Source organism: Pipra filicauda, unplaced genomic scaffold, assembly GCF_003945595.2.
Source record: "Pipra filicauda isolate LSUMZ 115617 unplaced genomic scaffold, ASM394559v2 scaffold68_size4259465_pilon, whole genome shotgun sequence".
Classification (NCBI taxonomy): domain Eukaryota; kingdom Metazoa; phylum Chordata; class Aves; order Passeriformes; family Pipridae; genus Pipra; species Pipra filicauda.
The window spans coordinates 1,462,173-1,476,383 of record NW_024104853.1 but is presented as its reverse complement, the minus strand read 5'-3'; the positions used below and the strand labels follow the sequence as shown (position 1 = coordinate 1,476,383).

At 44.4% G+C, this 14,211-nt stretch overlaps 1 protein-coding gene across 4 annotated transcripts in view; it reads right to left on the bottom strand.

Annotated features, from left to right (window-relative positions):
• The window catches only part of GABRG3 (gamma-aminobutyric acid type A receptor subunit gamma3), a 328,202-nt gene extending 317,977 nt beyond the window's left edge, over window positions 1-10,225 (bottom strand). The window contains exons 1-3 of one of the 4 annotated variants that reach the window (XM_039388838.1): window positions 10,207-10,225; window positions 7,364-7,429; window positions 4,010-4,158 (exon numbers count right to left, since the gene is read on the bottom strand). In XM_039388838.1, coding sequence (XP_039244772.1) covers window positions 4,010-4,158; window positions 7,364-7,416 — 202 coding nt within the window. In that variant the 5' untranslated portion in view covers window positions 7,417-7,429; window positions 10,207-10,225. Of the gene's footprint in view, window positions 1-4,009; window positions 4,159-7,363; window positions 7,571-8,239; window positions 8,364-10,206 lie in introns of those variants that run through there. The other 3 variants (XM_039388839.1, XM_039388837.1, XM_039388836.1) reach the window with 3 other exon arrangements.
• Window positions 10,226-14,211: the final 3,986 nt, after the last annotated feature.

Here is a 14,211-nt window from a genome sequence, read left to right as displayed (position 1 = left end):
TTGGTTGGTTTTGTTTGCTTGTGTGATTTTTTTTTTTTTCTTGGAAATTTAATTTTAAATCAGTCAATCAAAAAAAAAAAAACAATGACAAAAATCTGGTTTGTCAATAGAACCTAAATGAGACTGAGATTTTTTTAGCTGTAATTACCATCATTCTACGTTGTGCTCTGTTGCTTTTCCTAATATTTCTAATATTTTTATTTTATTAATAATAGGGAAGTAAAATTTCAGGGGCAGAACTTGGTCCTACTAAATGTTAGGACTTAATGTGACATGGAGGAAAAAAACATGCTTGCAGCATAGCAAGCCTTACTGGACTTAGAAAATTATGCATATCCATTGAACAGGTCTTCACTTCAAAGCACTTTGGAACAAAATACAGAATACCTGCCTATGGAAGAGATGTTAAGACCTTTACAGTTCTGAATGGGTTTAGTTGTTATCTGGGATTGGTGCCTTTTATACCACGCAACAGACCTGAGATTCTCAGATCTATAATTGTAGCTGGTAAAAAAAAAAAGAAAAAAAAGAAAAAAAAGAAAAAAAATCAGTGAAAAAGATGCTTCACATCATAAAACACTTTTCTTTTTGATCTAATCAGTACACTGGTATTAGCTGTTCAGTATGAGATGCTTGCTTTTATTTCCTTTATTTCTTTTTTTTTTTTTTTCGATTCCAAAAGGTGTGTATTTTTTGTGGTATAATGGAAATCTGCCAGGTGACACCAATGAAATGAAAACCCTCACAAGCCATGATATTTATGGAGACAGGAACTCTGCCAAGTGTGTGGCCACAGGGGATACATTCAGGCATTCCCCTGCTGGTAGAACACTGCTTTGTTTCCAAAGATCAAAGGCCCCTTTTAGCTAGACAGGTCCTGTTAAGGTAGCACACTGATAATAGCCTTTACAGGTTAACTGTTTTGCCTAATACTTAGGTTGTTCAATCCACTCTCTAAAAATCCTGGCTTGGAACCTTGCAGGTGATGCCTGAACTGCTGAGTGTAGATTGTGCACATTATCTGCACAACAGTCATTTACATGAAAACTGAGGTTAAGTATAGACCAACATGAAAAAAAAAAAGAGAGTAAATCCTGGCCTAGCAATGACCTACACACTTTTGACAGTGGTTTAGATGTTTTTGGGTGAGGGAGGAGGAAAGAGAGTAGTTAAATGTGCACAGGAGTTTATTCACTGATGGCTGTACTGCTGGGCTGAAGGTGATTGCTGAAGAAGTCTATGGCAAGGAGGCACTCAGAATGTGCCTGTACAGTGCCAGGTAGTACCTGGACATATCTGAGCTAGCCAAAACATCAGCTGCCCTGGGAAGGATGAAAAACCACAGCAAAGTCACTGCCTAGGCCAGCATGCTCTTCAATACCTTCCATTTGCCTCAGTCTTCCCCTTCTCTCCATGGCCTTTGGCTTGCAAAAGCGTGTTCCCAAGTGATCTAAAAATTGTAATCCCAACCTTTGAAAGTACAAAGAAGTTCATATTTCCTAGGCTTTTCTGACTGCATTCAGGACAACAATCATTTCTTCAGGACCATTGCTAAAGCTATCCGCTGTCAGAAACAGTGGTTTTGAAATAAAGGATTGGAAAGCTGAGTAAAGTGCAGTGTGGCATGAAGCAGTGAGTGCCCCTGTCCTGTGGGACAGCTGATTTGCTTCCAGGCAGCACCATGCAAATGTAAAGGCACTAAGGAGTAGCTGACTGCATGTTAGTCCTAGATTTAACCCTCAGTATCTTTTATTGACTGCTTGATTCCGAGAACTACTTCTCACTTCTTCCACTGTTTCTTTCCATGCTTCCTATAAATTTCAAAACATGAATTTTCTTATCATATGCCTAAGTTACCTGGTTCACTACTTTTTTTCCTGGTGCTCTAACTGATACGTATTATGCTTTCAATTATTTATATTAATATTGGGACCTTCAGGGCAGGAACACAGTTCAGTTGCCAGGACACGTCAACTATCCTGTTCGGAGAACAACTGTCTCCCAGATGGAAAGGAAGATCATTTGTGTGTGACGCACCAGCCAGCAATTCAGGGAAGTTAGATGCGGTACCCGATTCTCTAGTATTCCCCTTGTGTTCTCCTTGCCTAATGCAATAGCTTCCCAGATTCAAAAGGGCAGTGTTATTTATCTGCATCACTGGTAGGAGAGGTGAAAAGAGGAACCAGGGAAGGAAGCAGAGGTGAACTACTCGAGCCTACGAACAACACTCAGCTCAAGTTCTGAAATAGCCAGATTGCTATCAAAGAGAAAAATAGCCTAGGACCAAGACGCTTGATAGAAATAGATGTAGCTGAGAACTGTAAAATCTCTGATATGTGAGGAGCTGTGTAATTTAACTCCTTTCTCTAAAACAGGATTTACAAAATCTTGTAGAGAGACAAAAGGAATTATTTTGATAAAAATGACTTTCCAGTGCTGTAAGATATGTCTGACCTCTACCGATTTTATGGCAACTGACATGGGGACTTTGAATGATTACTTTGCCCCACATAGGCATAATGTAATTTACTCTGCCTTAAGTCAGTGATCTGAGGACGTGGTGTACAAAATAAATAAAATATTTTGTCTGAGACTGTCTTCCAGATGTTGATATGGGTGGGAAAGTGCATTAAAGCATTTCTCCATCAGATATTAAAGATCAGCTGAATCCAGTATGACAAACTAAGTAGAGAGATAAATGTCACTTTGTGATAAAAACAAAAACATGTATCAAATATAATTTTTGTAAGTTCTATGGTAAAATCAAAGCAATGGCTATGAAAAAGAACCAAACATACACTTTCTTTCATAACACAACATGGTCTTTTTTTCTGCAATTGTTGTATTATTGTGTAGCTATGAGACACAGCAGTAATGGTGAATGCATACAGACGGCTCTTACTTCCCTCTAAACTGATCCAAAGGGATCATCTAGAAAGTGTATCAATACAATTGCTATCAGCTAACAATAGATTCACTCATAATCGCTGATAGGAATTCTCCCTCTAACCTTTGCAAAAATTTAGGAAAAGCAAATTATATTATGTGATTGTTTTGAGTATTCTCCATTCTCAGTGCATTCTGAAGTACATGCAAGGTGCAGTAAATATAAATGACAAATGCTCTCTGATTTCTGTCATGCAAACTTGCTACGAATAAGCTGAGCAACAGTTGTGCTACAGCCATTTTGCAAACCAGACAAACAGGGCATAACTAAAAACGGTGAAACATTAAAAAAGAAAAAAAATCAACCAAACCAACCAAACCAACAGAAATGAAAAACCAAAACCAAACCAAACCAACCAACCAAAAAAAAAAACACAAACCAAAAAATATGTCTGGTTTAAAATACACAATGCCATTACACAAATTAAAACAAAAAAATAGCCCAAGATAGTTATATGCAGATATCTACTGGCTCTTATCTAAATTTTATACTTAAATGTCGTAGTACTGACCACAAGAGACTTCCATTCTATAAAATTTCTTTTATAAGTGTCTGATGGTTTGGGTAAGAAAATCTCTGGAGTTGCCCTATACACAGGTAAATCCTGGTGCTTTCTTCTCAGCATTAAGGAACATAACTTTTGTAATCATATTTTGAAGAGAGTAGATGCACATTCTTCACTTGCTGTGTCATACTTTTGGTTTTTAGTATGCTGAGGTTTTGTTTGCTTCTCAGAGTGTGAGTTTTTCAGATGCAGGGACTGGATGACAAAAGAGGTAAGTATGTTCCTTCCTCTGCCAAAGACCTGCTGAATACTTTAGAGCTAACCCGTCCATCTCTCTACACAAACTCTGTACAAGAAAACCAGATTTTAGGATCCTAAGTTATCACCAGATCTTCTCATGAGAATTAGTATTTTTAAAATAGTGACTTGGAAATGAACTTCAGCCAAAAAAACCTTTATCTCCGCTTTCCCAGATGTTTGTGCACACATCCAAAATACACCACGTCTTCTCTGTGCCCAGAGAGCTTATCCTCACCTGTGCAGAAAGAAGTACTTACTTCCAATATCTGGCCGTAGCTTTTTGTCGTACTCTCTCAACAGCTTATTTAGGATGAGAGTCACATCTGTGTCTTGTGTTTTTGGAGCTAAAACCCATTTTTGGTTAGTTGTTCCATCTTCATATTCATCCTCTTCAACCTTTCTAGAACTGCAATAACAAATAAAACAAACACATGTTATTCTACATAACTAAAACATGAATTTACAGTCTAGGTAAAGCTCCACACTCATCTGAAGAAGTTTTAGAAGTCTCACCTGGCTTTGCACCTACTCAGCCTTAGACTGGTTTTGCAACAGGATGCTCCCATAAACAATTATTGAGCATCTCTGAATGGGTCATGACTGAGAATGATTCAGAAATTGTCTTCTCACAATTTCTTCAAAAAGTTATACTCTAAAAGTTAATACAGTTATCAGAGTAGCATTTTATATCATGTATTTTAATAAACCTATTCTGATGAGTTTACAATACACTTTTACAAAGAGCAAACATCTGCAGTATCATTTTATTAATACATCAAGACAACTGATTCATCTCTTGCACAACGGCTAATAAGAGTATTAAAAATTTAGATCTGTTAATGCTTCATGATCATTTTATCCTATTAATAAATTATTATATTCTCAGTGCCTGAATTTCAGAGTTTAATGTATTACAAGGCTTAGAATTAAGAGCTCACTCCTTGAATTTAAGATGGATTATCACAAGCACACAAATACATTGTATAAATTAATCTGAATTTCCCTGCAACTTTAATGACGTTTTTTAAAAAACAGAACTACCCCAAGAGTTGCAACTTCTTTCCTTTAGAGGTAGGTTACTTTTCTTTTAAGAGCATATTAATACAAACGTGGTGAAACTGCAGTTTGCCCAGAAATCACAGCTAGAGCTATTTTCACAAAAGACTATTTTCCTTTGTGCAGCTTTTTTGCACAAACTGTAAAATGTTGATTTGAAGATGTATCTTTTGGTATCTTAGAAACCAAATCTGTTTGATGCCTCTGACTGGAGAAAATCTATGACAGTTAAACTGAGATGAAGTTATTAGGAGAAAAGATAACCTCAATGGTAGAACCTACAGCAGTAATCATATATTGCTTCAACCTGAAATTGCCTGGGGGATATTACTTCATTTTGCAACATTTTTGCATAAATGTCAATACTTATGTGAGGTGCAAAGCAATGGAGAATGAGAGGCACCACCTTGCTTATTCATGGGATGTGCTACACACATCAGAGCAACCTTCTTTCTCTCCCTCTCTTTCTCTCTAGAATGACACTAAAATACCTCAGATGTCCAGAAGACTTGATAGACACTCTATATTAACATAAAAACCCCTGATACAAGTATAAAAATTTAATCACAGAGCATCAGCAACCCTCACATTGCTCAAAGACCACTATTTGAGATTTTAATGAAACTTCTAATTGAAACTGTTCTACAGCAAATACATCCCCAAGGATTAGCCATGAATCACTTAGCATGACCTCACAAATTGCAAGTGCTCTAGGCACAATTTCTATATAAAAATAATTTTGAAACCTAGACCCTGAGGATTTTTCTATAAAGAGCTCATACAACTAATTGCAAAAGTAGAGAAAACTTAGAAATTTTGAATAGACAACCATTACTTCTCTGTTATTGAGTTGCATTTTTTAAAAACTGGATTTTTTTTTTTTAATAATTCACTCAATGAGATTTAAAAAACCTCAAGAGGATTTGGGGGGGAGTTTTTTCTCCATCAGATTCATGACAAGTGGTTTTAATACCGCTGTTACAAAGCCATTCTCAAAGGAGGCATCATCTCCAAATATACATCGTTGATATTTCAGAGCTGAAACGCTGCAGTGGTGCTGAATTGCTGATAGCAAAGAAGCACAAATCATATGTCTTTTTCTGCTGCATCCCATCAGAACTTTACCAGAGGTATTCAGACTGCACATGGAAATGAGAGCTGAGTTCAGGTGGGATCATGACTCTCATTTCAGGGAGATGCTGCTTTAAAACCAGTCATGAACAAGAGTCTAAGTAAGCACTGGCAGCCGTTTTAGATCCTCTCACTCTAGCAGCTTCTTTCCTAGAAAGTACCTCCAAATAATTTAAATCTCTACCTATCTTCTAGATTAAGACTGGAGGTGGGAGACATGTCACAGTGCATCAAGAATAATACACTAGACACATATTTTTCAAGGTGTTTTGTTTTCCTTCTTAAGACTTCATTACTTCACTTCCCTTGCTTGCCTCTACATAGTTAAACTCCTTGAAGGCACTTGCGGTTGCATTTTCATCTGTAACTTTACTGGTGACTGCCAATTCCTATCATATTCCTGCAGTCCACAGAAACAACAATGGGATGATGGCAGGCCCATCTCAAAGTGGGAAGGAAGAAAGGCTACACACTTTCCCCAAACTCCTCAGGGGCCACTAATTTTGATTCTGTGAGGAGACAGAGAAGAGACTGTGCATAATCTGCAACAGAGGAAGTCTAGAAAACCCTGAGAGGTTGCGGGGAAAGGGTTTATTTCCTGCAACATGTGTGTCTGGCACTTGCTCCAGGGGCTGGCAAAGAAACATCCTCTAGTTCCTGTGGGGCTTTAGGAGAGAGATGCCACTCAGGTGTGGGGTAGGCTGCTGGGAAGGAGAGGGAAAAACCTCTGAGCATGCCTGCAGCCTGGTTTGTGGCTGAGGTGACCCCTTTGCCTGGGTTATGCGGTGAGGGTATAGGACAGCCCTGGACAACCAAAAGGACCGAAGGCGAGCCTAGACCAAAAGCTCAGGGCTGCAGATGCTGGCTGTCCCCCTCTGACTCCCAATAGGTTATGCCGGGGCCCTGCCGGGGAGACCCTTCCCAGCTCTGAGGCATGGGCCAGGGGCTTAAGCTTCTCGCGGTTTACCCGCTCCCTCTCCTCGCCGGCCCCTCCCGCGGAGCCCCCGGGGGTGGCGCGGAGGGAAGCCAGGGCCGTAAGGGGAGCCCGGGCAGCGCCAGCCGCCGTCCCACCGTGTCCACCGCCCGGGTGCCGGCAGCAGCCGGAGCGGGAAACTTTCCGCCGGGCGGGCTCAGGACAGAGCCCTCGCGGGCGACCTCCAGCTTTAAGCGGGCCTGGGAAGGGACAGCGGCGGTGCCACCGCGCCGAGAGCACTGTGGAGCCAGGCGGGTCCCGGCAAGGGAGCGGGGTAAACCGCGTTTGGGAACAGAGCCCCGGCACGGCTCGGGGGAGGCGGGGAGAGCCCACTGTCCTTCCCGGGCGCCGAGTACTGTGCAAACTCAGGCAAGCGGGACTGCAGCCCGCCAGCCCCGGTGCGAGGGGAGAGAAGAGGGGCTGGGGAGAGGCGAGGGGAGCGCAGACTTACCAGGCGTGGAACACTGAGAGGAGGAAGAAAAGCGGTAGGAGCTTAGCGGACATTGTCCGGACAGTGCTGGCCAGGTGACAGGTGAGGCAGGAAGAAGGAAACGTTGCAGGATGTTCACATGGAAGGGAAAACGAGGCAACGAGGTGAAGCTCTGAGCCTCTCCTCCTCTGTATTCTCAGCTTTATACCCTGAAGGAAATACCCCCTTCTACAACGCTCCGGGAAGAGAAGGGGGAGGCGAAGGGAAAAAAAAAAAAAAAAAAAGAAAAAGTGGGACGAGGGGGAAATCCTCAGCGGAGAGACTGCCAGGGCCAGGTATAAATCAGGCTCCGCGGGCTGACAGGTGTTCAGCGGGCACCGAGCTGCGGCGCGTCCCCCTTCCTAGCAGACAGTTGCCGGGAGCAGCGGCGCGGCCTCTCCTGCTCCCCCGGCTGGCGCTGGCCGAGCCCCCCGGGCGGTGCACAGCGCGCCGGAGCCCGGGCCCCGCCGGGCCGCGGGGCGGGCCGGGCCGGGCCGGGCCGGGCGGGGGGCGGGCTGGGGAAGGGGGAGGAAGCGCACCTTGCCTCCCCCCGGGAGAGCCTGGCCACGGCCAGCCCCGCAGCGCGGCACCGGAGCGCTGCCGGGGACCGCCCCGCATCGGAGAGCACCTCGTCCCCGCTCCCTGCCCAACAGGTACCCGCCTCGCCGGCAACGGGGGGACTTGGGAAGTGAACCCTGCCTCCGCCCCGGCGGGCGCACACGGGAGAGGGGAAGCAGCAAACCCGGCACCCGGGACTTCTCCCCCACATCGCCATGCCGATGCCCCCGAGGGGGCGGCCGGCGGAGGCATCCCCCTGCTGTTTTGCAGGATGCCCTCACGCCCAAACGAGACACTCACTAGGCGAATGCCCCCCTTCCCCCGCGCTGAAGGTGCTCTGTTCAGACGGAGGGAGAGGGTCGGTTGCTGGTCTCGGGCTGATCGGAAAGACGGGCATCCCGATGTACGTACTGGCGCAGATCCATGTTATTGGTGCGGCTACTTACACGGACAGATAGACGAATATGCCTCTGTATCTAGCTGGATGTACGTAGAAGTTTGCATGCACTGTATGAATGCATGGACACACATATATATACACAAGGTATGCCAGTAAAAGGTATACGCAGAGAAAAGAGAGATGGTGTAAACCGAGTTACATGGACTTATGTATATATTGTAAACTTTGGAGCAAATGAGGAATTTCTGATATGAGAACTCGGAAATTGACAGCAGCCAAGTATATTCAGGTCAAAACCAGTTTGGGTTTAGACATCGTTTGTCTTTTTACTCCACAAGGAACAGCACAGATGTGATTTTTAGCGACTTCGATTCTCTGCAGGTGTGTGGAGCTTTGCTCCGGGCATCAGGTAATTGGAATATCCCCCTTTGTTTTCAGAATGAGAAGCGGCAAAATTTCACTTACGTAATGGTAATTTGGAAACGAAAAACTCTGCTAGAGGTACAGCGAGTGATCGTTTTCCTGTGATCAGAAATCTTGGAAGTATAAATCTCTGCTTCCTCCTCCCTTAGATACAACTTTCACGTTCTGGGGGAGTCGTTTTTAATTATGACATTACATTAAAAAAAAAACCTAATCTGCTGGAAGATGCAATCTTGCTTTTAGAATAACTCCTACATGAAGCCTAGAAGAGCTAGCTGTAGGGAGTTCTGTTCACGAAGTTATCTATTGAAGGAATGAAACAGCTTAGGCAAAATCCGTTGTGAGCCAGGCAATTAATTCCTCGTCATGCACTTCAGGGGTTTTTTCAACCTTTCGGGGTTTGTTTTTTTTTCCAACCTAAACGCCTCTTTACTGGATTATAAAGCAGTTCTTTCGTGTTTACTTTGGCTAATTGCATTACTGTGAATTCTAATAGCCAATTGTTACAAGGCTTGTGCTTTTTTCCGCCACTAGCAGAGAAGTGCAGGTGCAATCCAGGCCGCCTGCTGCCTTGAGAAGATTACGAAGGAAGGGAAGGGTCGGCGGGAGCTCGGGGGTTGCCTGGATTTCAGCAGGAATAGCTACGTTGCCGGTCAAGCAGCACGCCCATCCGCTGATGTGAAGTTTGCGGGAACACCGGCGCCGTGGGGCGGGCGGGAGGCGGAACGGGGCGAGCGGAGGAGCCGCCGCGTCTCAGCGACGGGGGAAACTCCTGCTGAGTGCCGATGAGTCCCGGTGGTACCGGGCTCCACCCTGCGCCGGCATCGCAGCACGGCCAGAGTTTTCAGGCACCTTAAGGTTTTCTGAGGGCTGGTGCTTATGGAAACATCACTTAGGACTCCGAGGTCGCGGTACCCACGTCCTGGTTCGCAGTGCCCGCGCGTTTCAGAAGAAACGACGGGAAGCGCCCTCCATGCAGGAAGGGGTTTCGCCATCACCGGCTACTACTGCGCTGGCCATATAGAAAAATGTGTGTATTCACACGCACACAACTTGAATAAATAAAAGCTTAGCTCGGCCCCAACCCCTCTGCCCGGGAGCCCGGCAGCGCGAACAGCTGGGGCGGTGCTGCAGCATCGGAGCCGGCTGCCGGGGCCGAGAGTGCTCGCTCTGCCGGCAGCGGCGGCTGGGGACCGCCTTGCCTCTGCCAGTGCCCGGGTGGGCGGCATAAGGAACCCAGATGGTATCGTGCCAAAAAGACCGCGAGGAAAGATACGCCGGCAGCGATTTACGGAGAGACGGCGAGCGCAAGTCCAACGCTACACCCTAGTTCGAGTAGCCGAACCCTCAGCCCCCTCCTCTCCCGGCCGGGGGTGGCTTTGGCTACCCCGCTCGGCGGCTCCGCCTCTTACCCCGCCCGCCAGCCCTGTCCCGCCCTCCTCACCTCCTGCCGAGGCAGCGGGATCCTCTGGCGGCGACGCTGGGAAGCGCGAGGGATGGGGCTGGGTCTCCCACTCCAGACTGCCTCCAGCTGGCGACAGAGCGCTCGGTTACCCCTGTCGGTGACCGTGTGTCGCTACCGGAGCTGTACGTGGCCATCGAGTCACCCAGCTCTCCAGGAAGACCTTCACAGTGTCCCCTCTTCCCTTGCACTGTCACAGTGTCCCCTCTTCCCTTGCACTGTGGCAGCAAGCCCCAAGGCTGGAGCGAAATTATGTGGTTCATTAATAATTGCATCCCTCTCCTCAGGCAGTAAGGAAAACAAAAGGTGATGTAAGGTTTTCTTTCTGTTGGCCTCTGTGAGCTATGTGTTACTGCTTTAGCACCGCTCTCCGTTACACTTCATGCCTCGGTCATTTCTGCTTCTCCTCTTCATGCTCACATGCTTTTATTTTACTTTTAAGCACACTCTGCCTTTGCTGAGCTTTTTCAAATTGTGCTTCTCCTCTTCATGCTCACATGCTTTTATTTTACTTTTAAGCACACTCTGCCTTTGCTGAGCTTTTTCAAATTGTGCTTCTCCTCTTCATGCTCACATGCTTTTATTTTACTTTTAAGCACACTCTGCCTTTGCTGAGCTTTTTCAAATTGTGTATTCAGGCAAGGGGCACGATTATCCAGCATATATTTTAACAAAAGAACATTTTATCATATCCTGTAACAACAGTAAAATGTTTATACTCTTTAGCACAATAAAATGGACCCACATTTAACTTACCTCTCATTGCTTTCTCACAGGAGGTGACTTTCTTTTCAACCTAAGGGATACTTTTTTGGTATATGTTGTACAGTGGGGAAATATGAGTCCCTGAAAGTAGCTGTGCAGGGTGCTAGTTGACATAAATTGAGGGGGAAAATGCAGAGGAAGGGAATGGGACTCATAGATCAAGTGCCTCACTTGCTAGAACTGGGAACCCCCTCTCTAGCACTGAACAGTTTGGGCATCTGAACTTTTCTGAGATTAAATGTTGAAAGAGAGCCCTACTGGTGGTTTTCCTAGCACCCCAGTGCTACTTATACCACAAGCAGCACAGAAGGGAACTGGGGCTGCTCTGAGACAAACTCCAGAAACTTCTACAGCTTCTGGAGTACTCCAGCTGGAGGCTTATTAGAGATTTTATATGAGTCTTAGGGCCAGTTTATTCAGACTGAAGGTCTCTGTCGCTACTGCTGGAAGCACTCCGCTCCTATAAATAAGTAACTCTGCCTTGAGGTAGGAAATTGAATCTCAGAGGTCCAGACACTTTCTGTGTGCCCTCACCTCTGTCCTTCAGCACAGTACTCTCTGCTCTCTGGCAGGATATGGAGAATCCCCCCTGATGTGCCATGCTGCAGCTTTTCAGCATCTTCACATTCACATGCTGGCAGAAGAGGGCAGGCAGGCCTGCTCCTCTGAGCAGTTTTCCTGAGGACGTCAATAACATCAGCTGGCAGTGAATGAAGAACTGAGTCCAGACCCAGAGGCCAAAACTGCCATGGGTGGCTCGTTCCAGCATTTATTGTCATTTATGTGACAAGCTATGTGGTGTTTTTTTTCTTAGGTGCGGTTATTTTCCCACCTACGAATGCAACCTATCATTGCCGGTCCAGTCAATTGCAATCTATCAGTATTTTTCAAAATCTCTCCAAATTCATCTAACTGAAATAAACTGGTATCTTCAATCAACATTCTCAGTTTCCTTTTCACTTTGTCTTTAGCCATGGCCAATTTAAACAGAAGCTTTTAAGACATGATGACTGTGAGGAGTAATAATTGCTTTTAAGGATGGCAATAAAAAGGCAAATAATGCACTACAGAATGGGACGCTTCCACTTCAGTCCAAATTAGTGGTAATCCTAAGAAGATCTTTCAGAAGTCATTTGGGCTTCATAAAGTCTAACTTCCAATCTTTCTGTCTTCCTCTAAATTGAACAAATGTCTATAACAAGATAATGGAAGACACAAAATTGGTAAAGCAAAGATGTCATCTGAGAGTCACCAAGCAATGACCATTACTTTAGTATTTGTAGTGACATAAAAACATATAAAAAGCCAGAAAGAATTCAAGAAATTTGGTCATTTCAATGTCAATTCCAATCTGAGAAGCAAAGATGTTAGAGGAAATACATCCTTATTACAAAGAACTTTATCTCCAGGTTTAAAAATCAAACAGCTGTGCATCTTGCCTGCATAAACTGAATAGCAAAACAGTTTCATTCAGTTTTTTGAAAGTTTAACTTACATGTTTAGCAAGAATTTTTGAAAGACATGATTATTTAATACAACAATTTCTTTCTCAGTTTTGTACAAATATGTTTAGCTATTCCACAGAAGGTGTATTCCATTTAGAAAAAAAGCAGAACACGAAATAACAGAAGAGGGTTAAACTTTAGAAAACGTGTTATTGCTTAAATTCATCTGGGAGTAAGTTGGCACAGCTCAAATATCAGAACCAAAAGACCTTTTCCATTGTATTCAACTTGTTCTTTCATTCTTAATATGTGCAAGTAAAGAAATTTAGCAGCAGACTGCACACACTTACTCTGTGGTGCTGAATTGTAATTCACTTTTCAATTCTTTTTCAATGATAGCATAAAGAAAAACCTGACGAGAAACCATTCCTATTTATAATTCTCTTTGGCCGTTAAGTAGATGTGTCCCACAGGGCCCCAGTTCACCCATGCTGGGGACAGGGACACAGCTCACTCCACTCCTGAAAGCCCAAGCTACTTCCGGGGGAAACCAGAGGAGATTGATGCACATCCAGATACCACCCCAGCCTGAAGCAGGACAAGGCCAAGGTGTTTCCTTTCAGACAGGATCTGGGAAATGCTCCCATCTCCCACATTTCAGATGCCATCTCAGTGAGTAATGGTCTCCCACACAAACAGTTCACTGACTGTGGAGAGATTTAAATTTTTAGGTATTGCGCAATGCGAGGCAGTGGCGTTTAAGTGTTCCAGTCTGGAATCTCTTGGTTTATTGAAGCATCTTCCAAACTACGGGACAACACCTAGTGTTCCTGCACAAGCACACATTGCAAGGTGGCTTCTTCTTCTTCTATCATTTCAGTTCTCAGCAAGGATTAGGAAACTTCAACCTCATTTAGCAAGTCCACATTAACAGAATGAGCTCTAATCATTATTTTCCACCTTTACCTTCAAACATAGAAAGAGACAGTCAATACAACTGGAAGTGATTTTTTACAGAATGCCTGTGGTGCCATATGCCTTTGGCATATCAGGTCCTCTATATAACCAGTAAACACCAACAAATTGTATACTATAATAAAGCAAATGACCTGATCCTCTGGCCATACTACTCTGCTGTTTGCAGGTAGATCTGTACTCGTTGAAGATGAGACTTTCCATGTAAGTAAAATAGATCAGAGTTAGAGGTCCTGGCACCGAGTCCTGCAACAGAGACCAGAAAATCCTACTGAGCCATACAGAGTATGAGTCAGACTTGGGTGTAAGCAAATAAAGCACAGAAACCCTCTGGGGCAGACGAATTGCCCAGAAGAAGATGCTGTTAGGATGGCTCTGAGTTTCTCATTTGTGAAACTTAGTCATGAAATTCTCTGAGTTTCTCATCTCAAGAAATAGCCATGGGACTTTATATAAAGTTTTGCCTCCCAGTAGGCACTGAAATTTTTCACTATTTTTGATCCCCAAGGGGCCAAAGGGATTCCCCCCAAAGGGATGATGAACAAGGAAGTCTGCGGCTGCTCAAAGACACATGGGACGCCTACATGAAAACAAAGATCCACATCCTCACCTTGGCTCAGGATAGCACTGAATAGATGTGCACCTTCCTGCCTTTCTCCTCTTTATCAGTATACAGCCATCTGCCCAATCCCATGGCTTCTCCATTGCCACTGAGAATTTGCAAATTTCTCATTCCACAGCATCAAACAAAAGGCTTCAAAAAGGAATAGATGTATGAGATTTTTTTCTTGGCAATGAAAAT